At 40.0% G+C, this 24,582-nt stretch overlaps 1 protein-coding gene across 1 annotated transcript in view; it reads right to left on the bottom strand.

Annotated features, from left to right (window-relative positions):
- The window catches only part of ANO3 (anoctamin 3), a 110,222-nt gene extending 93,613 nt beyond the window's left edge, over nucleotides 1–16,609 (bottom strand). The window contains exon 1 of the mRNA XM_072337218.1: nucleotides 16,497–16,609. Coding sequence (XP_072193319.1) covers nucleotides 16,497–16,542 — 46 coding nt within the window. The 5' untranslated portion in view covers nucleotides 16,543–16,609. The remainder of the gene's footprint in view (nucleotides 1–16,496) is intronic.
- Between the last annotated feature and the right edge of the window lie 7,973 nt (nucleotides 16,610–24,582).

Below are 24,582 nucleotides of genomic sequence, written 5' to 3' on the forward strand. Positions count from 1 at the left end.
GAAGCGTGGTTATCTGAAACACTTAGGCTATATTAAATCTTAGAAGATTTTTGCAGGAAAACTGCATGTATTTCAGTACATTCAGTACATTAAAGTAGTGCCTTGTAAGATTAAAATGAAGGGTCTGAAACCCTGGGTGATCTCAACATCTGGCATTACTAATGGCTGCACCAATTAACTACCTCATGAAAACAATTATTATTTAGCCTAGTTATTAACAGCTTCAATTAAAAACACAACGTTTTACGAGGTTTAAGCCTCATTACTCAAAAATGTGGCACAGAAGGAATATGCCTGAAACACTGAAACACTTCCTGTGCAAACAGGTTTTGCAAAGAACCCACACCCAGACAAGACTTCCACATTTCTAGACCAAGATAAGAATTTTGATTCTTATAAATCACCTTTAGACGGTGTGATTGGCTCAGAAGCACTTCTAGGACAATGATTTATCAACTTGTTCTTCAGTAGCTCTACTTCTCAGTGCAAAATCCTAGTATAACTCTAGAACTCTTAACGATGGAAGTATTATTGCTGATGTATTCGTTGCATGAACAGGAAGCTCAGAAGAACTGGCAAGTTGTGACACCTAGAGGAAGAGAAAATTGTCCTAAAACCCAGCTGACAGTTTCTTGTGGAAGTGAAATGCAGTTTTGGTTCTCACACATTTGTTTGCACACACTGAAACAAACTGAGATGTGGTTTTGTTGCTTATGGGCTGTATATGAACTGCCAACAGATGACAAATACAGATTTCATCAGCATGCAACCTTGGATTGCCTGAGAATTTTGGCTGCAAATCACCTCAGCTGGTAATCCTGCAGACTAAAAGAACTTGTACTTTACCAACTATGGCATAGCTCCATGCTAGCTTTCAATGACTTAAAGATATTGCATGTGACAAAGGCTTCTTAGAGCAAGATCCAACAAAAAGCCTGCTCATTAACTAGAAGGCTTTCTTTAGCCTCCTCCAGCAACCTTTGTGCCGATCTCAAGTCACCTGCTTGTACATCAGGCCCACGTAAGACAGCTCAATGTGTCACGAGACACGTTGTGGAGGCGTATAGAGCTATTTTGAAAAACTGCAAATTTATTATTTTCTGAAATTACAGGGGAAAAGTTGAGATCATTACTAAAGCACTTAAGAACTCGAAAGGTTAAATATCTGAAACAAAAATTATCCATGCTCTTTCAAAGCCTGTGACTTAAAAAGAAAATGATATCCTTTCAATAAAGGCAATTAAGCAAGCTGTACAGAACTATGCAAGTATTCTATATTCATCTTTGCACCTGATTTAGATTTCTGTATTACTGTAAGATTTTTTTTTTTCCCCTTCATGAATAGCGTCTTCTAAGAGACCAAAACCAATGTACTTTACTAATGTTTTTCAACCTTATAAAAATGGCAAACTTGCTCAACTGAAACACAGTTCTAATTTCTCTATATCAAACCCATGCACAAATACCTTGTAACCACTATTTTGTCACTTCTCATATTATCCTTTGCATCTCTTCCATAAAGGTGGAACATCACACACACACACGTGAGAAATCAAATGACTGAAGGTCTTCCTCAGCAATGCCCTTCCACTGAACACACAAAGCAAGATCCAGCTCATAAAGTCTGAGCTTGTCTTTGTACTTGATTGCAATGACAAATCAAGCACCCTGCTGAACCTACCAAGCACATCACTCTGTCTTTTAAGACTAAAACTCCCCAGGAGTCCATTTTGGGACCAGTGTTCTTCAGCATCTTTATCTATGTCCTAGGACAGAAGGAGCAGGTATACACTCAGCAAGTTCGCTCATGACACTGAGCTGAGTACTGCAATTGATACAAGAGATGCCACCCAAGGGCACTGACACAGTCTGCCCAAAGAAGCTGTGGATGCTCCAAACCCTGGAGGCATTCACGGCTAGGCTAGATGTGGGCTTGGTAGGTCTGATCTGGTGGGTGGTAACCCTGCCTTGACAGGGCATTGGAACTGGATGGGCTTTATGGTCCCTTTCATAGAATCATAGAATTACTCAGGTTGTAAAAGACCTCACAGATCATCAAGTCCAACCTCAGCCTAACCATAGTACCGTAACTCTAACAACCCTCTGCTACATCATATCTCTGAGCACTGCACACCCAAACGGCTTTTCAACACATCCGGGTACGGTGACTCAACTTTCAAGGCAAGTCACTCTATGATTTTTGTCTAAAAGACAAAAACTAAGAGAGCATTCAACATTTTGTTTCAAAATATGTTCCAGATTACATATCTCTTGCATCCTGCAAGAAATAATTTAAGAGTGTAGGATGAGGATTGCTTCACGGTCTGATGCTCAGACAGAGAAAACAAGAAGAAGCCATGCATTTGACTCCAGAAAGAATTCAGAGTTGAGTCTAAAAATAAAAGTTCAAGTTCCTCTCCTTAGCAATTTCTGAATCCAACAACTTCTCTTTACAAAACACTGCTGTCAAATCAAGTGAAATTAGTTTACAACAAGAAATGGCAAAACAGATGAAATTATACTCTATATCAAATGCACCAGAAAATATGTTTCTTTTTTCTCTTTTGCCAGAGAGTTATATAGTGCTAAAAGGAGAAAAAAATAAATTAAAAAAAATTTTAAAAAAAATTGATCACAGTTGATTCTACTGTATTGATTATCTGTTAGTTAAAATATTTAGTAACAGTGAAAGCATTAATTTATGGAAAGTCAAAAGCTGATGGTGTGCAGGAGTTAAAAAAGGTATGCTTAGCACAAGAAAGAGAAGCTGCCTCTGGGGGAACATCCTGGAGTATATGATTAGCAGAAAAAAACACCACGGATATTAAATTCAAATACGTATCAATAAAGAGTCAACTACTGTATAACAAACAGCTCTCAGCAGCCACTGTAGTTGGAGATGCATACTTTGAAATGGTTCGATTCTGTCATGGTTTTATGATTTTTGGCTATTGGTATTCCACATCATAACATCATGTAGTACACTGGGAGTTAAAGAGTTAATGCTACAGTTCTGCATACCTCTACCAGAAGAGGAGCTACAAACCTCAGAGACCCCTCTCTTTTTTCTTCTGCTTGACCTTACTAGATGTCTCGCCTCAGCCTTCATAACTCAGTACTTTTATTAACTCTCAACAGTTTGCTTTCGTATCCAGAAATGGAGACAGGCAAACTGGAAAAGCTTCAGCTTCGCTTTTATCTAATGGTTACAGTGCAATATATGGAGCCTCCATTTAGTAATATGTATTACAAAACCATGACACCCACCCATTAGTCGAGAGCTCTACTAATGGTTAACAAACAGGTATTCAAGACTTGGTAAATGATATTCATTAACGTCCAGTTTTCCTATAGTAGAACAAGCTTTGTAAGATCAAAGCACAATTTTTTTAAACTACAGTGCAATATGAGTTGTCAAATAGTAAAAAGTTCATGATTCATTTAATATTCAGCCACACCAATTAGACCTTCTGAAAGAAAAGGCAGGGGTTGCTACTTAATATACATTATTAATTTCACCACCAGTTTTTACATTTGAAGTCTGCAATTTTTATTTAAGACTCGCCAAAAGTGCTTACACGCTTAGAAGCTTGTCCAACTTTTCTAATTACACTAGCTAATAAAAGATATTATCTTTATTGCTGCAAAACTTGCCTCATTTGCTCTTAGATCTTGCTGTTAGAATTACTAATATCATTACGTGCTCTATGTAATTAAAAGTATGGGAGTTACATCCAACGCAAAATTAGAGTCTATCTCTAATGAAAGGTATTCTATGGGTAATTACTGACCTTTCAAACAATTAGTACTTCTATTTTCGAATTTGGAACTATTTCTATAAAAGTGGGGGAAAAAAAAAGAAGGTTTTTAACTTTTAAGGAAACATTTAAAAAGGTGGTTATGAAACTAGAAAGACAGCTGGAATCAGTGAGATGGCGAAATTGGCATTTGGCCATTAACCTACTTCATTCCACTTGAAGGCTTATATACCTACTCATGTTTTCAATTCTTCATGCTTTTGTTAAGATGGACTTCAACATAAATGATGCGGTGACATCATAAGCAGTGAGAACACTTTAACCTAAAAGTCACCTTGCAGCTCAGAGCAACATGAAACAACCATTCTGAGCCTTCTCAGATAGACACATAGTCTACTTACAGCAAACAGTCTAAAACATCACTGGCTTCCACATGCACGGATGAGTCATGTCACGAGGTTTGGAATCTTGCAATAAAATGGAAGACTGGTCAATAAAATTCATGCCGCCCTCAAGATTTTCTAAGCTTCACAGCTGCACCATTGAACAGGTTTCAAAAGAGTGATGCTCGACTGGGAAAAAACATCCCAACCACTCAATGCAGCGTGTGGACCTAGGGACCAAACCCAAAATGTGAAGAGCTGTGACCATCACGTTGACTCAAGAAAACCTTAAACATCAGACTAGCATCTAGTAAATAAATGTATCAATATATTAATAAACATACCAGTCTGGAGAAGAGGAGGCTCAGAGGAGACATTATTGCTCTTTTTAACTACCTGAAGGGAGGTGCGAGCTGGGGGTCAGCCTCTTCTCTCATGGTGACTGGTGATAGAACCAGAGGTAATGGCTTCAAGCTGCACCATGGGAGCTTCAGGCTGGATGTTAGGAAATACTACTTCTCTGAAAGAGTGGTCAGGCAGTGGAATGGGCTCCAACAGTGTCACCAACCCTGGAGGTGCTCAAGGAACGACTGGACTTTGTGTTGAGGGATGTGATTTAGTGAGAACTATTGGTGATGGGTGAACGGTTGGACTGGATGATCTTGTAGGTCTTTTCCAACCTTGGTGATTCTGTGATTCCATACAGAGACCAACCATATAATGACCTCAAAAATAAGGACGCTTCAATATCCTTGAGGATTCCTAGCCCAAAACCTGCATTTTTTTTAATTATTATTATTTTTTTTTTTAATCCCTGCACACTGGTCTTAAACATAAAACTCAGTGAAAGCTCATGTCTGTACATTTCCAGGCAAATAATAACCCCATGTCAGCAGGCACCCTCTTCCCCTGAGAGCTATCTCTATTAAGGATCTGTGCTGAAAGACACGAAGAGACCACTTGCTAACAAGACTTCAAATTATTTCTCACTTCTTTTTTTCTGATCCAGTAATACAGACAAATCATTACGTTCAGCTGGCTGCCAAAATCTACTGTTTGATCACAACTTGCTAAGACAACAAAAATGGATCCAAAAATTTATCTAATGATCCAGCAAACATTTATATCACTCTTCTGCAGCTTTGTTTCCTAGGTCTCCATCTAGTTATAATAACAAATTGAATTCTTTGGGTGAGGAATAGGGATTTTTACATTCTAAAAGGAAACAATAAGGGGAATTTCTTTTATAAAGTACATACCATGAATTTAGGAATCTTTGCGGATGATTCTGTAATGCTTCAGAACGTGAATGTATCAGACAGAAACGTACCTCTCTCACAAAAAAGTCAGAAGTCTTCATCTGCTTGAAATGTATTTCTTTTGACACACATTGACCAGAACTACTACTTAGAACTATGTTCATAATATTTGTCAAGAGAGTGATGAAAAATCCTTTATTTTTCCTATTTATTTGCTCTAAAATAAAACCACACTGCAAGGTAGTAGAAAAACAATCCTCAGGTGTTTGAAATCATAGAAATGATTTGCTAAACACAAAAAATGCAATTTTTTGAACATGGTAAAGATTTTAGTCTACTTTTGAACAGCGGAGAGATGCAGATACAGGATGGCATGAGAGTTATAGTCAACTTCTACTGCCTGAGTAAGAAGATGCAAAGGAAATCACCACCACCCAGACACAATGAGGTTCCTAGAAGGAACTAGCTAGACCTCCAGTGCACTATGCCTAGTAAAATATAAAGCTCTACCTTCTCTGCCTTTAAGGCTAACACGGCAAGGTGACAGGAGAGCTGCTCCCACTAAACTCTATCTCTTTCTAATGTTCAGAAGGTTTGTTAGGGATATTATACTGGTCATATAGCTTAGGTGTAGAGTTCTGTAGCATTTATGCATATTTATTTTAAAGCTAAGTATGTAATTTTGACCTTGTGTTAGTTTTAGGTGCAGTTTCCTATTTTAGAGTTCTGCCAAAAATGTAAAGATTTGTAAGACTGATAAAAATAGGCAAATGGAGACTTGGAATTGCTGAGTGATCTACTGAGAAGCACAATAAAATACCACTTATGGAAAACTGACTTTATATCCTTTACTCTTCATTATCTGCAATGGTGAGACTGTGTAACAGCTCTGCTCCTTAAGCAGTTGTCACATATCCTGATGTGGCCTCAAGATCTCCTTTTTTTTTTTCTATAAACTAAAATCTATGCAAAGTCTAATTCCTTGGCATTACTTTTTTCAAGGGTTTACAAGCTAGACTGGTATTAAGCTGGGAGAGTTTCATCATAGAAAAATAGGAAGTCGGTCACAAATCAATAACTTCTTTATAAGAATAAAACCTCATGAGGCATTCATTATGAAAGTCTCATTTTCCTCCTCTGACAAGTAGTAATTTTTTCCAGTGCTGAGAAAAAAGACTTCCCATAGATATTACTATCAGGCTGAGGATCTTCTCCCTTTCTATGCAAGCTCTTGGATAAGAATCATTAACATTCATTAACATTTCTGTCCACTTTCATAGCACAGTGTAATAGGATATTTACCAACTGGATGCTCAGATTACTGGATTATTAGGGGGAAAAAAGAAGGATTAACTACATTAAGAGTTTTTCTGGCCATAGTCTATGACTGACATATTTTCTGGTCAAGTTCTTAACTATCTACAAATTCTTGTGAAAAATAGAGGGGAAAAAAAGAAAGAAAAAGAAATGTCTTATAAATCTGAAGAGAATTGGACAATCAGTGCTCCGTCATTTTAAAACTTGGACACAAAACAGACATTCTGCCCTCAGTACCCTACAGCTGTACTGTGTTGCGATAGATGCTGATACAGTCTTCATCGATGCAGTACTCTGCATTACTCCTTAGCACCGAAGGACATCAATAAGTATTTATAACCTTGTTATTATCCACGAGGCCAGCTTTTCAGAAAAGAATAAAAGGGGAATAAAAACAACTCACTTAATGACAATATAAAAGGAACTGCTCACTTATATCTGGATATCTGCTTGCCCAGCAATGTTCAGAATGCCTTGAGAGACAGCTTGCTATAGCAATGCACATTTACATCTTCTTTCTGACTTTTTGCCATCAATATTTAAAAATAATTACAGAATTGCTAACGTAACAATTACTGTGTAGCATAAAATGCATCTCCATCCAGTAGCGATAGTCAAATTCCAAGCTTGATTAATTTTTTTTTTTTACAACTTGACTTCAGCATTCAAATATTTATCAAATGTAACAAGAAACGTCAGCAGAATCAATAATGAAGACCTTACGTTTATAGAAGATAGATCAACACAAGAAGAAATGGAAGGAGAAACAGAATGGAGAAGAAAGCATATAATCAAAACTATACCAGTATACATCTTCCTATTGGAAACTACAAGAAATTATCACTTCATCAACGCAGTGATTAAAAATGAACAGGAGAAATGAATAAAACCAAAAGGTCCTAAAGGAGCTTTGTCCCTCTCCCCTCCAGCCTTCTGAATCCTGAAAACAGTGAATTTTAAATGAGCATAGGAAGAAAAGAGCAAAATGCCTTGGTGAAGCTAAAACTAAGAGATCCGAGGCTAAAAGCTCTAAACTAAAATGCATTGCTCCTAAGAGCATTTAGTTTGAGGATATTCTTGATGGAGTTTATGAAATATTCTGGACAAAGCTGCTAGTGGTTTGAATTCAGCTGTCATGATTTGCTTCCTCATGGCATATTAATGCTCACATAATTAATGTAAGACTGATGGTTTAAGAGGCCAGCATCTTTCCGTTGATGGTTGCTTCCTCTCTCTGAGGTATGGATGTATGCACAGGACATATAAAATATAAATGTACATTTGGCCACTTAACGAGCGTGCTGTTAATGAACTCTGATCTCCCAAACAGGCAGAAATGGGCTGTGTCAGGACCCCAGTGCCACGCAAGGATCCCCAGATGAGTGCAGAGAAAGAAATAGCTTCTCATACTCAACAGCAAGATACTGCTATCAAAGCTCTGACCTTCTTTCTGGCTGCTAATTCTCTCCCTGCCTCTGAGGAAGACCTGACTGGCTCTGAGAAGCACAATTCCTCTCCGATGCTCCTCTTAATGGCACAGTCTTCTACAGAGAGTGCTGGAAAGCTGACAGACAAACTAGAAAAACTTTTGTCAGTATACTTATTTATTCCTATTTATTTCAAATCCATCTTCATCTTTCTATTTCATAATACCCCAATTACTGAAAACATCACAAAAAGCTCTATGAAAACCTTCCAGATACAAACATATAATTGCTGGTTAATTAAGCAACAGACCGTAATTTGCTGCTGCGTTACTTGCTGTATACAATCAATCTCATACTTATTTCTCAATTTACAACATAAAATAAACTTGGAGAAGCTCCTATCCTACAGCAGAAAAAAAAAACCACAGAAAGCTGGCATTGATCCTAACAGCCAATTATATATTCAATTCAGAATAATATCCTAAAAAGTAGTTTGTCCACACATCAAATTCCTAGTCACCCACTGAATTCCTATTGTAATCAGTAGGGTATGTCAGACTGTGGACTGCATCCATAAAAGCTCACAATTATTTTTCAGTGTTAGGTTCAAACACACTCAAGGTAGTTTCCATATCAGATGCCATGAAATACCTTCAAGCCCAAATGGCTTTCAGGAAGGGCAGCAGTCATGACAAGCGCTTTCTTACGACAGCCTGGTTTCCCATTCAGTTTTTCATCTTATTTAGATACTGGATTTCTAAAACAGCCACTTCAAAGTTCTGTATTTCTGAAAACGTGAATTATTAATAGCAATGCAGCTAAGCTCCTGAACATTATTCATTTATTCCCATGTGTCCACCTGAAAAAATCTTCAGCTCCCTTTTCACTCAAGCCTACATGCAAAGGAAGCTCACAACAGCACGAGCAATGCATTGGTGCTTCCTGAAAAGACAACAGCAACTAATTATTGCAATAGAAGCAAACTGCCAAGTCTTGTAGCATCCCCAGATGCTCTGCCCCTGCATCTTAGAGCATCTCCTGAAGCTCTGGGCATAGCTTTAGAAAATAATTGGCTTTCTGGCTAAGAAACTCCTTGCATTAAAAAACAAACAAAAAAACCCCCACAGTTTTAGATAGTCAGTGTTGGCTTGTTAAAGATTTAAGTACTGAAGTGCATTGAATTCCATTACTTTTTAGACAGCATTATGAGAATAACTCCTACCTTGATCGCTTGTCTTTAAACATATTAACTGAATCTAGATTTTCTGCACAGAAAGACTCCCCCCAAGAATCAGACAATTCAGAAACCATATTTTCACTTTAAAGAATGATTTCAACAAAAACACAAACATTTTAAGGGAGGCACGTGGGTTTTGAGTTTTAATTTTAGCCAGAAAGATCCAGCTTTTGCAGTGCATTCTGACATATGCACTTTCATGGTCAAGTGGCACCCATTTATTCACTCATCTCGTGTATTTGGCTCTATATAAAGTCGCATTCAGTGCTTTTCACACCCTAACAGAAGCAGAATGCCCTCAGCTTTTAAAGATTACTCTGTTACTTTGTCCCCGTTCTTTTGGCAACTGACGTGGAAATCAATAGCACTAAAATACATTTCAAGGTGCTCTGTTCATATTTAGACCCTGGTATTATTTTATATACCTGTCTGTCTATCCACCTACCACTTCTGTCTCTCTGCATCATTACTCATCTTTCTGTATTGTCTATTATTCACTATTAGGTGCTTGAAAATTTCCTCCCCACAAGCACTCAATACATGCATGAATTTTGGACTTAGGATTGCCTGCTTTTTCTACTATTTCATTGCTTAATTCCCTTTGGTCTTTTGTTGCGATTTTTTCATACCATGAAATTCCTTTTAGAAGCACTGCACAGAAAAGGAAGGTAATGGACTGCCACACAATAGCAAGGAGATATTAAGAAAAAGGATTTGTTTTTTCCTCAAAATGTGATTCACGATTTGAGAAAACTACATCATTAAAAGCATTAACTGCTCTGGTTTAGCAAAGTGGAAGGAAAAAGAAGGCAAACTTGGCACATATCACACCCTCTGGGTTAGAAAGACATACAGAGGAAGTTACTCAGCAAACAAAAGAGTAGTAAGGAATAAGTAATTTCTTTTGAGCAAGAGTAGCTCTATTAACTCAGATAAGTAACAACATTTCAAACACTTTCCAGCTCGAAAGCTTGCCATCATCACAACGGTTATCTGGAGCATACATGACTAGTGACTGTGATGCAATTATGAATTTTTCAGTGAAGGTTTGTGAGTGCTCTACTTTCCTCTGTCAACGCATGCTCTTCAAGTCACCAGCGCTATGCTGAAATCCCCTAAGAACTGCAGCCCAGAAGCAAGAAAACCCATCCATCTTCTTGTTCTACGTTGTTACTAATAAAAAAAAAACAAATGCCATGCGGTGTCATGTTGCTGTTCAGAAGTGATTTCTGGAGATAACCTCCATATGGGTTACTCTTCAAGCCACACTCCCTTTCCTACACTGGAACCTAAATCAGCATGCTTCCATGGCTTCCGCTTTTTCAAGAGATCCTACCTTTAAACAGACCAAAGAGTCACAACATGAATGTTGCTTTTTCCTGATGTTTGCATATTGGACATAACCCAAAACCATAACTAAGATATTTGCTTCTTCAGAATCCCATTTATAGTACATGAATTGAGAATGAAATGGTGACCTCAGCAGCCAGACAAATGAACAGCTCCTCACTTCAGTCACACCGGCTTCAAGTCTTCCAAAGAAAGATGATAACTCAAACTGAGGTAGACATAGAATCTCATTCTGAGCAAACAGTGATGAATTTGCACACATTGAGGTTCGAAGTTGTTAAAACATACTGCCACATGCTGTAGCTTAGTTCTGATTTACATTCATCTTCAATAAATAATCTATCACAACATATGGTTTAGGATGTATAAAACTGAGCATACCATAAAATGAGCCTGATGAAGGGAATATGAGATTTGTAGGCAGGGTTATGCTATATTATGAAAACTTCATTGACTGTCCAAGTCAAGACAGCACAGCCACCATCTCTGCCATAGATAGGTCCAAGCAGAAAACCAGAGACCTTCCTATAGCTCAACCAATGCGGATTTCATTTAGTTTCTGCTATTTCCCTTATTTTTCAGTGAAAAAGAAATCACTACTTTGTTGCTATTTAGCAGGCTACAGAGCTTGGGACTTGGGTCTCTGAGTGTGCCCTATCCAGGCTACCATTCAATTTCTCATGGCTGAAATCATTAAGTCCACTTAATTGTAAAATGTTGATTTAACAAATCCAGCATGTTACAACATTGTTACAAGTACTGCATTTAATCTACACTCTCATTTGTTTCATATATCATCCTTTTACAGTGGATTTCAAAAAGGAAAGAAGCAGAATGAACCAATCTAAACATGAAGGCAGAACTGGCAATAATAATTCAATGAAACGTAAATAAGAATTCTAAAGGAAACCAGTGCTGCTGAGGATTGCCTATTTTAACAGGGAGGAAGATTGGAAAGGCTTTGGAATAGGAATAAGATTTGTCCACAGCTAACCCTGTGGACAAGGATCCACTGGGTGCACTCGATGCCATCATCTGTCATTGATGAAGGTGTTGAAGAGCACTGGTCCCAAGACCGACCTCTGAAGGACACTGCTTGTGACCCATCTCTACTCTGACACAGAACCATCGATCACAACCCTTTGGCTGCATCCAGCCAACCAATTCCTAATCCACCAAACACTCCATTCTTCAAACCCATGCCTCTCCAATTTAGAGAGAAGGATCTGGCGAGGGACCACGTCAAAGGCTTTGCAGAAGTCCAGGTAGGTGACATCCATTTCATTCTATGTATTTGTTCAGAGAAGAAAATTACAGTAACAAAGTTTCTACAGCACTCACCCATCTGCATAATATTTGGTTAAATATCTCACAACAATACAATCCAGAATAAAAAGACATCTTATAGGCCATTCTAGGATGTCTGACCAAAAAAGGTGAAGTGCACCCTATGCTGTGTAGCTGTACCAGACAATAAGTAGAAGAGAAAATACATTCTGGTGTAAACCTTATCAAAAATTGGGCCTTGTGTTTCAGTGCTCCGCTAGAGCATTATAAATGGCACAGCTTGAAAATGGTATCGCTTTAAGGAAGGTTGTTAATAGCTGAGCTGCTCTCAGCTTTCAGAGTCAGGAAGAGGACAGCTTTGAAATTTTCTGTAGATGCTAATGCTCCTTGGAATGGAAATGAAAGAGCTGAGCCATAGAAATGCTTTTCCTCACGCCAATGCGAAAACTTGTTCTGCCTGTGCCTGAGACAACATATAAAAGTCACCATTTCTTACGAATTTGCCAAGGACAGAATCTTGTAACTTTGGCAACCTCTTTGCATTACTAATTGTACTGGGTCCACCAGAGCCACTGAAGTGTCAAACTTCCTTGGAGAATTACACATGAAAATCTTAATTAGAAGCCCAGGTTTCTGAATACTGAAAACTCCAGAGGAATATACATATAAAAAATGTAATCTTTGCAAACCCTCATTTGAAGTCACAACTTGAATGCAAATTAAATTCACAAGTTATTCTATATAGAATTTGGGTCACTAAGATCTTAAAACTACTGTAAAATATAACAACAGCAAAAGAGCTCCACTCCACTACAAAGCTCGAAAGCATTTACAGAGGTCAGTAAATGAGGCAACAAGTGCTACCATGTAGGGAGAAGGACTGCAGCTCTGCAGAGATCACAGAATCATTGAGATTGGAAAGACCACCAAGCTCATCAAGTCTAGCCGTCAGCCCATCGCTCAACCCAGCCCTCAAACCATCCAATCTGTGCTACAACTTCAAAAGGCTAACACAAGAAAGATACAAAATGGTTGTTACTGGTCGGTTTAATCTGCAGTTTGTGTTCTTAAAACTCATACATGGTGCTAAAAGCAGCTTCGTTTACAGTGTGAACATATTCTCTTTTATTTCTCCCAGCCTTATACTCTCTCATTAAAAGGCTTTGATAAAGGTATTAAAAAGAACAACAACAGGCAATAAGAGCACCCAGCAGAGCATGCAGAAATTGCAGTCTGTGTATCAGGACTAAAGATGCAAGTATTAAATTTTAAAGCATCGTTATTGCCTTGACCTACACCCAAAACGTAGGTTTGAGCTTCTGTCAGGCTAGAAACATTACAGCCCACTCACTACCAACCACCTGCCTCTTCCAAACCCCAGGCTGCCTCTCCTGCTGAAGCATATCATCTTCCAGAAAAGCTTCCTAATGAAACAGGCACTGCCTTGAACCACTCCTGTATCCATTCCAAACACCACAAATTCGACTATAAGGCCACCGTATACTTTTATGCCCTTCGCTTAAAAGGACATCATTCCACAGTGATTGAGATCAACTACCAGATACCAGCCAGCTGCCTTGCTCTGGAATTATTCACCCACAAATTGTTCACGGAGATCATCTTTGGTAATGTTGTCTCATTCTTATTTGTCCCTCCTGGATAACTGTTCATTCATCATCAGTCTGAAGCAAAACCATACATTAGTACTGGAGGACGGAGATTTTTCTGCTCTAAAGAAATGAGAAACGTTTCTTCCCTTTTTCCCTGTGATGTAATTCCTAGGAGACCACAGTTTGAATCATCTTCCATAGAGATAAAGGTGCCACATAGTATAATAATGAACATAACAAATAAAATGTATGTCTTTGAGAATATTACCAAGGAAAGTAATTTCAGAAAAAGCAGCTCCTGCCACAAGAGAAGTTAAAAATAGCAACCAAATACTCTACAGATGGCTCAACAGATCTAACGCACTACTGTGCAGACATGGATTAGTCTACCTCCAGGACATTGCTCTTTTTAGAGGGATACCTTTTCAGATCGGAACAAGGAAGCAACAAACTGGAGGTAAAGTAGAATGAGATGCTTTTCTCAAGTCTCAGGGTGCCTTTTTCTAACAGTGCGTTGCGCTTTAGCACCGCTTTTGGAAACGAAGGGTTTCACTCCTGGTGCGCAACCTGAAGGAGGAGCAAGACAAAACCAGGCTGTCACGTTACAACGGTCTCCCACTGCAAACGCCTCCTCACTCTATCAAGAAGGGAAAAGGAAAAAAGAAAGAGAACAAACTCTGCCCGGAAACAAATCCTTGGGATATAAATGCAGATTTTCTATATGTTTCTCACTGTTGAGGACACCCCCATGCCCAAGAGACTGGAGAACCTGGTCTGCTGCTGTTTACCAAGCCTTGGAAAGCTGGCATTGGTACAAACACTGCTGCTTGTCTTCTCAGCTGCAGAAAAGCGCTCAGAGTAGGAAAACAAAATGCTTCCTAATCCATTCCATCTTGATCATAAACATTACATCTCTGAATATTACCTTACCTGGCAGTGGGTAACACAATCTCTGTATCAAAAATATAAGGATAAAACATCTACTTTTTCCACTAACCGTTACTTTTATTGCTTTACATCATTCCCATTGGATTGAGAATCTACATCAAAAATAATTCCCTTCCAATTCCCCAAAAGAAATGAAGCTCAGACTTAACACAAGCGAAGCGTGCAAGCCACAGCTGCGATGGGCAGTTGGCCATTTCACCACGGTGGATTACCACTGTGTCTCTAAAATAGGGAATGTAGGGCAGCGCTTTGAGAGCGTCTAGAAAGCAAATCCTGCATTCAGTCAACATTTCTGCTACAGTAAGTTGGAAAAACAAATCAAAAAACACGCTAACTGAAATCAGGGGAATGACATAAAACATCAAATTTGAGGAAACTAAAGATCACGCCACGATGATCTGCTGCTGAGAGATCAGTGCCCATCAACAACAGGGTGCAAGATTCCCCACTTCTTTTCAATGCCCTGTGATCAGATCATAGAATCACTCAGGTTGGAAAAGACCTCAAAGATCATCAAGTCCAACCACAGCCTAACCATAGTACCCTGACCCTAACAACTCTCTGCTAAATCATATCTCTGAGCAGGACTTAACTGTGATTTACAGTTGATTGTATTTTTTCTGCAGCCTTTTGCCCACGATTTCAAGCTGTCCTACCCCATGCCCAGTAGCAGTAGGTTGAGAAAAAGCCAAGTCTCAACTCCCTCAGGTACATGCACTACACAGTAGATAAGACGATCAGGAAAGCGATGCACATTCCAGTCAGCACTACGCAGGCTACAGAGCTCCCTGGGAGCATTCCTGCTCCAAGAGCATTCTTCTCAAGGCCTTATTGCTGGTTAGGCACCTTACTTGGCATTGCTGCAGGCAGAAGAACAACTATCTCCTTCTCATTACGTCACTGGTTCAGAACTTGAGATCATTATGAAGTTTCATGAGCCCCACAGACACATCATTTCTTAAACCCTGCCGTGCAGTTTGGTTTGAGGCAATTCAATAGCATCCCTGAACTTGATCATTATGTAGTTTGTTTGCAGGTACTTTCCCCTTACCCCCGAATTATAACAGAACAGCAGAATGGCTCCTGAAGAGCCTTGGCAAGCACACTAGTGCCAGCCCATCATTGCTGTGTATGTAAAGGGATAGTTTTAAATAATCATAACGTTCAAAAAGGATTTCTACCACGGCTCCAAGTAACTTGATGCTTCTATAAACATCCATGATACACAGGGAGGAACAAAAGAGACTTCTTTACACTGGTAACTTTGCTCTTGACAAATGAGACCGCTTACAAGTTGTAACAGCACCACTCATTACTGCACACGAGACAGGAGGTAAATGCAAAACGTCTGCAGCCAGGAACTACATTCTATCATGGGATTACCTGGATGGAATAAGTGCTTTGGAGTATTGATTTACCACTAACAAAGGAACTTGAATGAGGCAAAATCCAACAAGCAAGCCTATGGCGTATATATGACCAAGTTAGTGCAGACTGTGAAATCAGGGGAAAAAGAATTGCTAACAGCTGAAACACGCTGGTGGCAAATGAAATCCCCATTTTGCCTCGTCAGATGGAAGTAGGAATAAAACAGCACGGAAAAATAAATTGCACTTTAAAGGTTATGTAAAAAAGTGCGAGTTGGTTGAGGAAACCGGCTGGTTTTTTCTCCCCCCACGACGACATACAGCAATGGCTCTACAACACCTCTACACCACCTCCCACCACACGTCCACCTTTGTACGTGTCGGGAAGCAAAGCCTGCGTGCCGGCAACGAGCAGCAGCCCGCAGTCCCGCTCCCACGCCGGCAGCCCCCGCGCACGGAGCGGAACGGAGCGGGGCAGCAGCATGCGGGCACCGCGCACAGCCCGAGCGGAGGGCACCGCGCTCAGCTCCCGAGCCCGAGGGCTGCCACCGACCTTTCTGCTGCCTGAAGGACTGGATGGAGCCCGAGTGATGGACCATCTTGGCGCTCGGCAGCCCGCCGGCTCCCAGCCCGCCGGATGCGGGGCGGTGGCAGGAGGAGGGAGCCCGGCGGCACGGCCCGCCCCAGCAAGGCTCGGTCCGCCCCGCAGCCGCCGCCGTTGCCGTAGGAACGGGCGGAGCGGCAGAGGGAATGGCGGCGAGGAGGGAATAGAAGTTGCCCCTCCTCTGCAAAGTCATAGATGCCATTACACCTATACGAGTGGTTCAGACTCTCCCTCCTTGTCGTGGCACTCTGAACTTATGCCTTGCCCTGGGCTTTACGCATCTATACCTTAAAGCACAGTCTGAATGAGACTGGAAACAGCTTCTCGCAGGAAAAGACATTGAATTGCACATCAGGTCCTGATAAAGCCCATTTGTGGTGCTAGTGATGTTCTAATTTCCCCTTTCTCCAGTGTGCATGCCAAGAAAATAATTCCAGATACTGCAAGATGCAACATGATGAACTTCAACTCCCTTCTCTGCTTCCCCCTGTGTTCTAACATCAGGATGAAGAAGCAGGGAGTAAAACCCAGCAACTGAGAGTCACCAGGGAACAAAGAAAAAATAAACATAATGCACACTATAAACATAGTCATAAATAAACATACAAAGCCTGCAAACAGCAGATATGGTTCTTCAGCATAGCAGCGTAAGCCTTCTAAGGTTGTAGAATGATAGGGTGAGCAAGAAAGGCTAAGGTAGAAACTCAGAAACTCAGCAGAGGAATTAAGCTTGAAGACAGAAATTGTTGTTTTGCTACTTGTACCTTTGGAATAAAGCTCTATTTCCAGCAATAGGTGATGCATATGTATGAGACTACCAGTATGGCAGCTGGGTATAAAGTCTGCAAAGAGAAGTAAAAATACATCTACAATGGTGGTTTAAATTAAATCCTTGATAATGACATTTAGTAAGCTCGATAGCGAGCAAATATGATGATATCTCAATCTAGTATACTTGTTCTTTGGCAAAAGAACAACATTGATGCAGTTTTGATAATATTTTTAGAGTGCAGGTAACAGAGAACAGCTATGAATTGATGGCTAAGAAATTTAGGAAATGCATAAATTCTTCAGCTTCATATGTGCAGACTATTTTGTGTCTGAAGCTTAAAGTAAACTTAAAACTCTGCACTCGCATTCACTCACTCTCTAGCTCTATCGTTTGGAATCCTTAGTTGTATTAAGCTAACACTTATGTTACCCGCCACTGTGACATCCTATAAACCATTTTTAGAGCAGATCGTAACTCTGGACTCGGTAAAGCGATCAGGATCAACCAGAACTAGACTTAAACCCTCTAACTCTATAATCCACCATAAGTAAAATCACGATTCAAAAGCTAAAAGTTCAAATGCTTGGACATCTTGAGCTTTGGGGCAGTCAGTTTAGACAGTAAGTTCATTTTATAGATAGATTTGCAGGCTCGGATGTCTTTTTCATGAGAGTACAGGTGAAAAAATAAGTTGCTCTGTGGTTGCACTTCATCACAGTATACGTAGCTGTACCTGGAAAAACTCCACATATCAATTCAGGCTGATGAGAAGGACCTCAAGGTTATGGGAAACACCAGCCTGAACACCAGCCAACTCTGCACTTGCATCCAAGTAAGGCAAATGTTGGAAGGAACGTGGCCAACAGACCAAAGAGTTATTAATCTCCTTTGCTTGGCACCACTGTCGCTGCACATAAAACTCTGTCTAGCTTTGCCCCTCCATGCCATCTTAATTCAAGAGTGGCACCAAAAAATTGGGTAGCTGTTCTATAGACTTTCTCCGATGTGGTCAGAGATCTCTAATACATCAACAGTGGGTAGCTAAGAAAACCGGGCTTATTTAATTGGAAGAATAAATTAAGGAGCTCTAGCAACTAGTACAGCTACTTGAAAATCAGTTAAAAAGATGGCAGTACAGAACTACTCAGTGCTGGGTAATCTACTTAACTACATATGGGGCATGTGAGGTTCAGACTGGACATTAAGAACAACGATGGTTCTATATTGGTAATGAACCATAAGAAAGACCCACAAAGTGGTGTATATCTGAAGATCTCAGAATCATCTTTGACCAAACTATGTCTGACCCATGTTAGTAATGGCAATGGTAAACTTACTGAACAGGAAGCTGGACTACATGACCTCCACTGGTTGTAATAAAGTGTACAGTAAGAAACAAATGCAGGGAAGCTGGAAGTAGACAAATTCAAATCAGGAGGAAGCAAATTTTGAGTTGCTATTCAGTTGAAATATGAAGTTATGCAACTGTTTTTCCTATATCTGTAACAAAGGACTATACTAAATATGTGCCTATTCCACTCACCATGGCACAACACAGGAGAGAACTGCTGAGCCTTGCAAGCAGGATGGTTCCCTACCGTTTTAAAGCTCTGCAAAACAACATTCATCTTGTTTGATATCAACAGAATGAATGTTCTGTTCTTACTGAAACCAGTAGAGATTTTCCCACAGACATGAGCATACTGAGGAGGTCCTTCCTTAAGTCTGATAAAGCTGTCAGTCACAACATAGATGGTTGTAGAAAGCAGATTTTGGAGCTAAAGGGTGTAAAATAGATGAATTAAAAAGAAAAATGGGACATTTCTGTGCAGATTTGACTTTATGTTGCTAAGACACAAAACCCTCAAATCTCACTGAGATTTTTAAGGTTTCCATATTTTAAGATCTCATTTCTATGGTAATTTAAGGGGCTTTTCTCTCTGACTAGATAGAATTCTCTTGTATCCATGAGGTTGGACCGTATTTTCTGCCTAATATAAAGCATTTGGGCCTTGATTTTGCAGCTCACTGTAATTGCATGTTTATTTTTAAGCTCGTGCTTTACAGATTCACGTTCATATTCTTACATGGAGTTACTTTTCCAGTTTTGTCCACAATTTATCCACTAGACACTAGAAACTGAAGGAAATTTAGCACTGACGTTTAGCATAATTTGATTTCCTCCAACAAAAAAACTCCATGTTGTGCTGCAATATTTGGGCCAAAATAGAAGTCTAAGGTGTTTGGCAACCTTGTACATGGAATTTGCTGTAATCCTGGGAACAGGCCTCCTCAGAAGTGAAAAGATGAAGAAAAGTCATTTTGCCAAAACCCCTTCTGCAAGAATGCAAAGAGGTGATAAAGAAAGCACTGATTTCAAGAAACAGGTGAAGAGGATGAAAGAACTATAATAATAACTTCCAATATATAAGCCTATCCTAATTTCCAAATAGACAACTTTCAGCATAATTGTGTCTATCTTCTATCTTACATCTCTTTCCTTATGTCATATATCATTTAGCTGTCCCCACGCAAAGCAAGATGGAAACAGTTTTGTAATAGCAACCAAGTTTAGTATCTAACCTGCATGTGAAGGAGAAGTTCAGTTTGTAGGTAAGGTTCACTCTGGAAAAGCAGTCTCTCTTGCTATGCAATTCTTTATCAGGCTCCAAAAAAGCAGACTCCAAATCTGGAACTGAAAGCCCTCAGCATCACCATAGTACAGACCAAGTACTTAAACCAAAACATCGATGCATGCTCTTGGCAGCAGCTAGCACAGCAGTATGAAGTCACTGCACAGCAACATCACACTTCGACTTTTCAAACTGTATAAAACATTGAGGTGACCAGAGTTGGGTTCAGATACTGTAATTTTAAATTTATTTTAGTGCATACCATTAGCCAACCTGCCATCTTCCAAAGCAGAAGAAACTACCGAGAACTTCTTTGAAGATACTTCTTTCTTCTTTGCAGCATGATCATCAAAATCATACCAGGCTGTGAGCACCATCAGATGAATTTCTCTTTTTCAGTATCATGCTCACATACAGCTTTATTTCCTTATTTCCTATCACGTGACTAGACCCTTCTGCAGCTGCTTAACCCTGTACTGAGTAGTATGTCCTCCTCTCAGCCCCGCAACTAGAACTACCATGTATTTTCTTTATCAGCAGCATTCGAGAGAGCATTGATGCCAAACGTGTGAGCTATGCACCCACACACATATTTACCATGCATCAATCACCTCCCCATCAGTTTGGAAGAAACTTACTGAGGTGGGTTATCCCATCCCACGGATTTCTGCCTTCCCTCACCACAGAAGTGCCTGCTTGGCTCTACCAAGTGAACTCCCACAGGACTCATGCCTCCTAGATGCTGATGCTATAGACAAAGTGTTGTACAGTAGTATGGTGCCATCTGGCCTAGTGATCCTCTGTTCTGACCTGGGAAGAACTGCACTATTACACAATGAGAAAATAAGCAATAATAATACCATGGATGCTGTTTAAAGAAGTTATTATCTGAGTGTCTCTAAAGCTATAGTACTTAATGTCAGATTCAATCACAGTAATGTACTACTCTACTACAGTGCTCTACTGCTCTACTACAGTTGTTTGTTTTGTAACTATTCTAGTTAGATTTGCATGATACATGAAACTGATAGAAAGCAGTGCAAGGTTTCCAAACATAATATAATTGAGGACCCTGAATTGTTTTTAATGAATGTGAATTATCCACCTGGATGAAAATTGTAAACAGCAACAACAAAATGCTTATATACTTCTTAGTGCCATGAAGAAAAAATGTTTTGGGGTTTCAACACTGCTTTGTGAATGCATAACCTAGAAAGTCAAAGCAATGCACTAGTGCACAGCACCTGAATTAAAAAGAGATATCGGGAAGCAGATGATGGGAGAGGAGCACTTTGCTTATCTGCAAGAAGCACACTGACTTAATGACACTGCCATAGGCTTCACAGGCTAGAAGGACTTAAACTGCAAACATTCTCAAGGACTAATTCTGAAAGATACCTAAATTACACTTCATTCCTCTGTACACAGATAGTCTATTTGTCCATAACAACATGACTTGCCCTTAGAAATCGAAGGTATTTCTATGTCTCTTATACACACCAAGCAAACTCACTGCAGACAGGATAGTTGTCCATTATTTATGTCCTAGACAAAGAGACATCACATGCACATACTGATAAAGAATAATATACTCTAGGATGAACGCTGGCACTTGTGGGCTATAACCAGATGTACCTACAAAACCAGAATGCAAATCAGTCCACTATAGAACACAGGTTGTTTCTTCAGTCCAAATTTAACAGAGAAAGAAGGACAAAGTTCTTCCCAAACTTGCCTTCTCCAGTTTAGATTTCTACTAGGAATTTTTGACATCATTGTTTTCTTGGTTTTATTGGAGGTGGAGCTAGAGGAGAAATATCAGTGCCAAAGGGGTTTGGATGCAAGTCCATGAGGCTTTTACCTTTACTTCATTAGGAAGTGGTTATGATCTTCGTTTCCAGTCACACAAATGCCAATATTAGAGCAATATGCATAATAAGAGCTCTTGAGAAACTGAATCCACAATCTGTTTAAATTCAATAAGTGTTCAGCTTTGCTTCACCCCACCAGCTACCCTGTAGGTGTGATTTAAGAAAAAGCTAGAAGCTCTATCTACGATATCTTTGATTGGCTACAATATACTTGATTTAAATGTAACTAACTATTTGTCTTATAGTTAGCAGGACAAATGAAGAGCATAAACTCTGCACTTCCAGAATCCATTTGTAAAACACTTACATGTGAAATACATTTAACAGCTATTCAATATCTGATTCTGAACAGCCCGAGAAAAAGGCTAATCGCTTCCAATCAACATGAAATGGTTCATTATAGGATTGAATTCATTTCACGTAATTACATGGTTGTAAATTAAGCAAATCCAAGCCATTCAAAGTCTTTAGATATAGTCACGTTTAACTACTCCCCAGCCCGTATGCACATCAGAAAAGCCCCTTACTAGGTAGGATTCAGCCATTGTACCACCCATCGTTAGCTTTGGTAAATGGATATCATACTTTTAACTACCTCAGGAATTGTTTCACTGGCCAAAGATTGTTTTCTAGCTTAGATGGGTTACTCAGTGCAACTGAAGCCAAAGATGCTGGAACCTGAGAAATAAAACAGTAACACATGGTGAGGTAATAAGTTAATTACAACGTAGACCTTTTAAGTGATGTAGGCAAGCTGTTAGCAGCTTTAGTTTTAAATGAGTATTGCTCTGTAATTTAAAGCCACGGTTGTTTTTCCACGTACTGCATCCAGATGCAGAGTCCTCAGTACAGGAGAGGCATGGATGGGGACTGAACAGGGCTCTGAGCACCTGATAGAGCTGTAGCTGTCCCTGTTCACTGCAGGGGAGTTGGACCAGATGATGTTTAGGAATTGCTTCTAACTCAGAAGATTCTATGTCTGATGCCTGTTGGCAGTGGACAAAGTGGCCACAACCACTGCACAAAGCAGGTTCTCAAGGGAAGCCTCAGTTCACAGCATCTCTGAATCCTGCCCTTAATCCTGCACCTGGCCATCAAGCAACAAACAATGGCAACTGGCTAAGAAGCACTAGACTTGTATTTTGTAGTTATTACTCATTAATGTCACCACACAAAGTTATCTGCGGCAATTTGTAGGTAGATTTGCATTGTAACAGCGACACCCACTGGTTAGTGTGTATGGCACCAGGTTATTTTCTAAAAAAGAGGATTAACTGACTTAAATACCCGACCATATTTGTTTTGAATGGAGTAAACAAAATGGACTGATCCTAGTCCAGAGAAACATGAAATACTGTAGAGATTACGGTACTGCAGTACTATACGTTTTACATTCAAACCTTACCTTAACATGAGAAGAGTAAAATAAATGAGAAAATAAGTAAAAGCGAATCACGGAAACATAGGGGGTAGGAAAGGACCTCCAGAGATCATCGAGTCCAACCCCCCTGCCAAAGCAGGTTCCTGACACTAGGTCACACAGGTAGGCATCCAAGCAGGTCTTGAATATCTCCAGAGAAGGAGACTCCACAACCCCCCCAGGCAGCCTGTTCCAGTGCTCCGTCACCCTCACTGTAAAGAAGTTCTTGAGCACATTCATGCAGAACTTCCTATGCTCCAGTTTCTGGCCGTTTTCCCTTGTCCTGTCTCCACACACTCCATACATACTCCACACTTCAGATATTTATAGACCTGGATCAGGTCCCCTTTCAACCCCTTCTTTTCTCAAGGCTAAACAGACCCAGTTCACTCAGTCTTTCTTCGTGGGGGAGATGCTCCAGGCTCTTCACCATCTTTGTGGCCCTCTGCTGGACTCTTCCCAAGAGATCTCTGTCTCTTTTTTTTTACTGGGGAGAACTGCCCAGAACTGGACACAGGACTTCAGATGAGGCCTTACCAGGGCAAAGTAGAGGGGCAGGATCACCTCCCTCGACCTACTGGCCATGCTCTTTTTAATGCACCCCAGAATGCCATTGGCCTTTTTGGCTACAAGGGCACACTGCTGGCTCACGGCCAACCTGTCGTCCACCAGGACGCCCAGCTCCTCTCCAGCAGGTCATCCCTCAAACCTGTACTGGTGCATGCAATTATTTCTCCCGAGGTGCAAGCCTCTACACTCGCTTTTGTTAAACCTCATGTGATTTCTTTACTGCCCAGACGAGGCAGTAAATAAAACTTGGCTAAATGAAAGAATATAAACTTCTTTCAGGTTTGCTGACAGCTCATGAAGGAATTAAATAGGGAAAAAAAAAAAATAATAGAAAGTGACTGTGCATAAAAGCAATATATACATGCACTGATCTTCTGAACAAAATACAGTAAACTGTCCATCCTGCCAGGAATGCACACAAATACGGACTATCCCTATTGCTACAAACATTGTGTTTCTGGACCTCTTCCCCTGCATTTCAACATGAGGACCACCCTCGTGACGCACGGAGGAGGCAGAAAAAGCCAAGCAAAGATGGTGAAAACATAAATCAGTTAATCCTAGTGGTGACAAACCCCTCTTTAGGGGAGGGCTCACACTGGGGGAACTGTTTACATTGCAAAAGGAGCCTGTGCACACAGAAAGGAGCAGGAGGTCTGTATAACCGAGAGTGATAAAAACGACCTGAGTTTAAGTAATTACAAATAATAGTTATAATAATCTGAAAATGTATACCAGTCTTCTCCATGATTTTGTCCTCTGAATCAAC

The sequence above is a fragment of the Excalfactoria chinensis genome, chromosome 5 (assembly GCF_039878825.1).
Source record: "Excalfactoria chinensis isolate bCotChi1 chromosome 5, bCotChi1.hap2, whole genome shotgun sequence".
In the NCBI taxonomy this organism is placed as follows: domain Eukaryota; kingdom Metazoa; phylum Chordata; class Aves; order Galliformes; family Phasianidae; genus Excalfactoria; species Excalfactoria chinensis.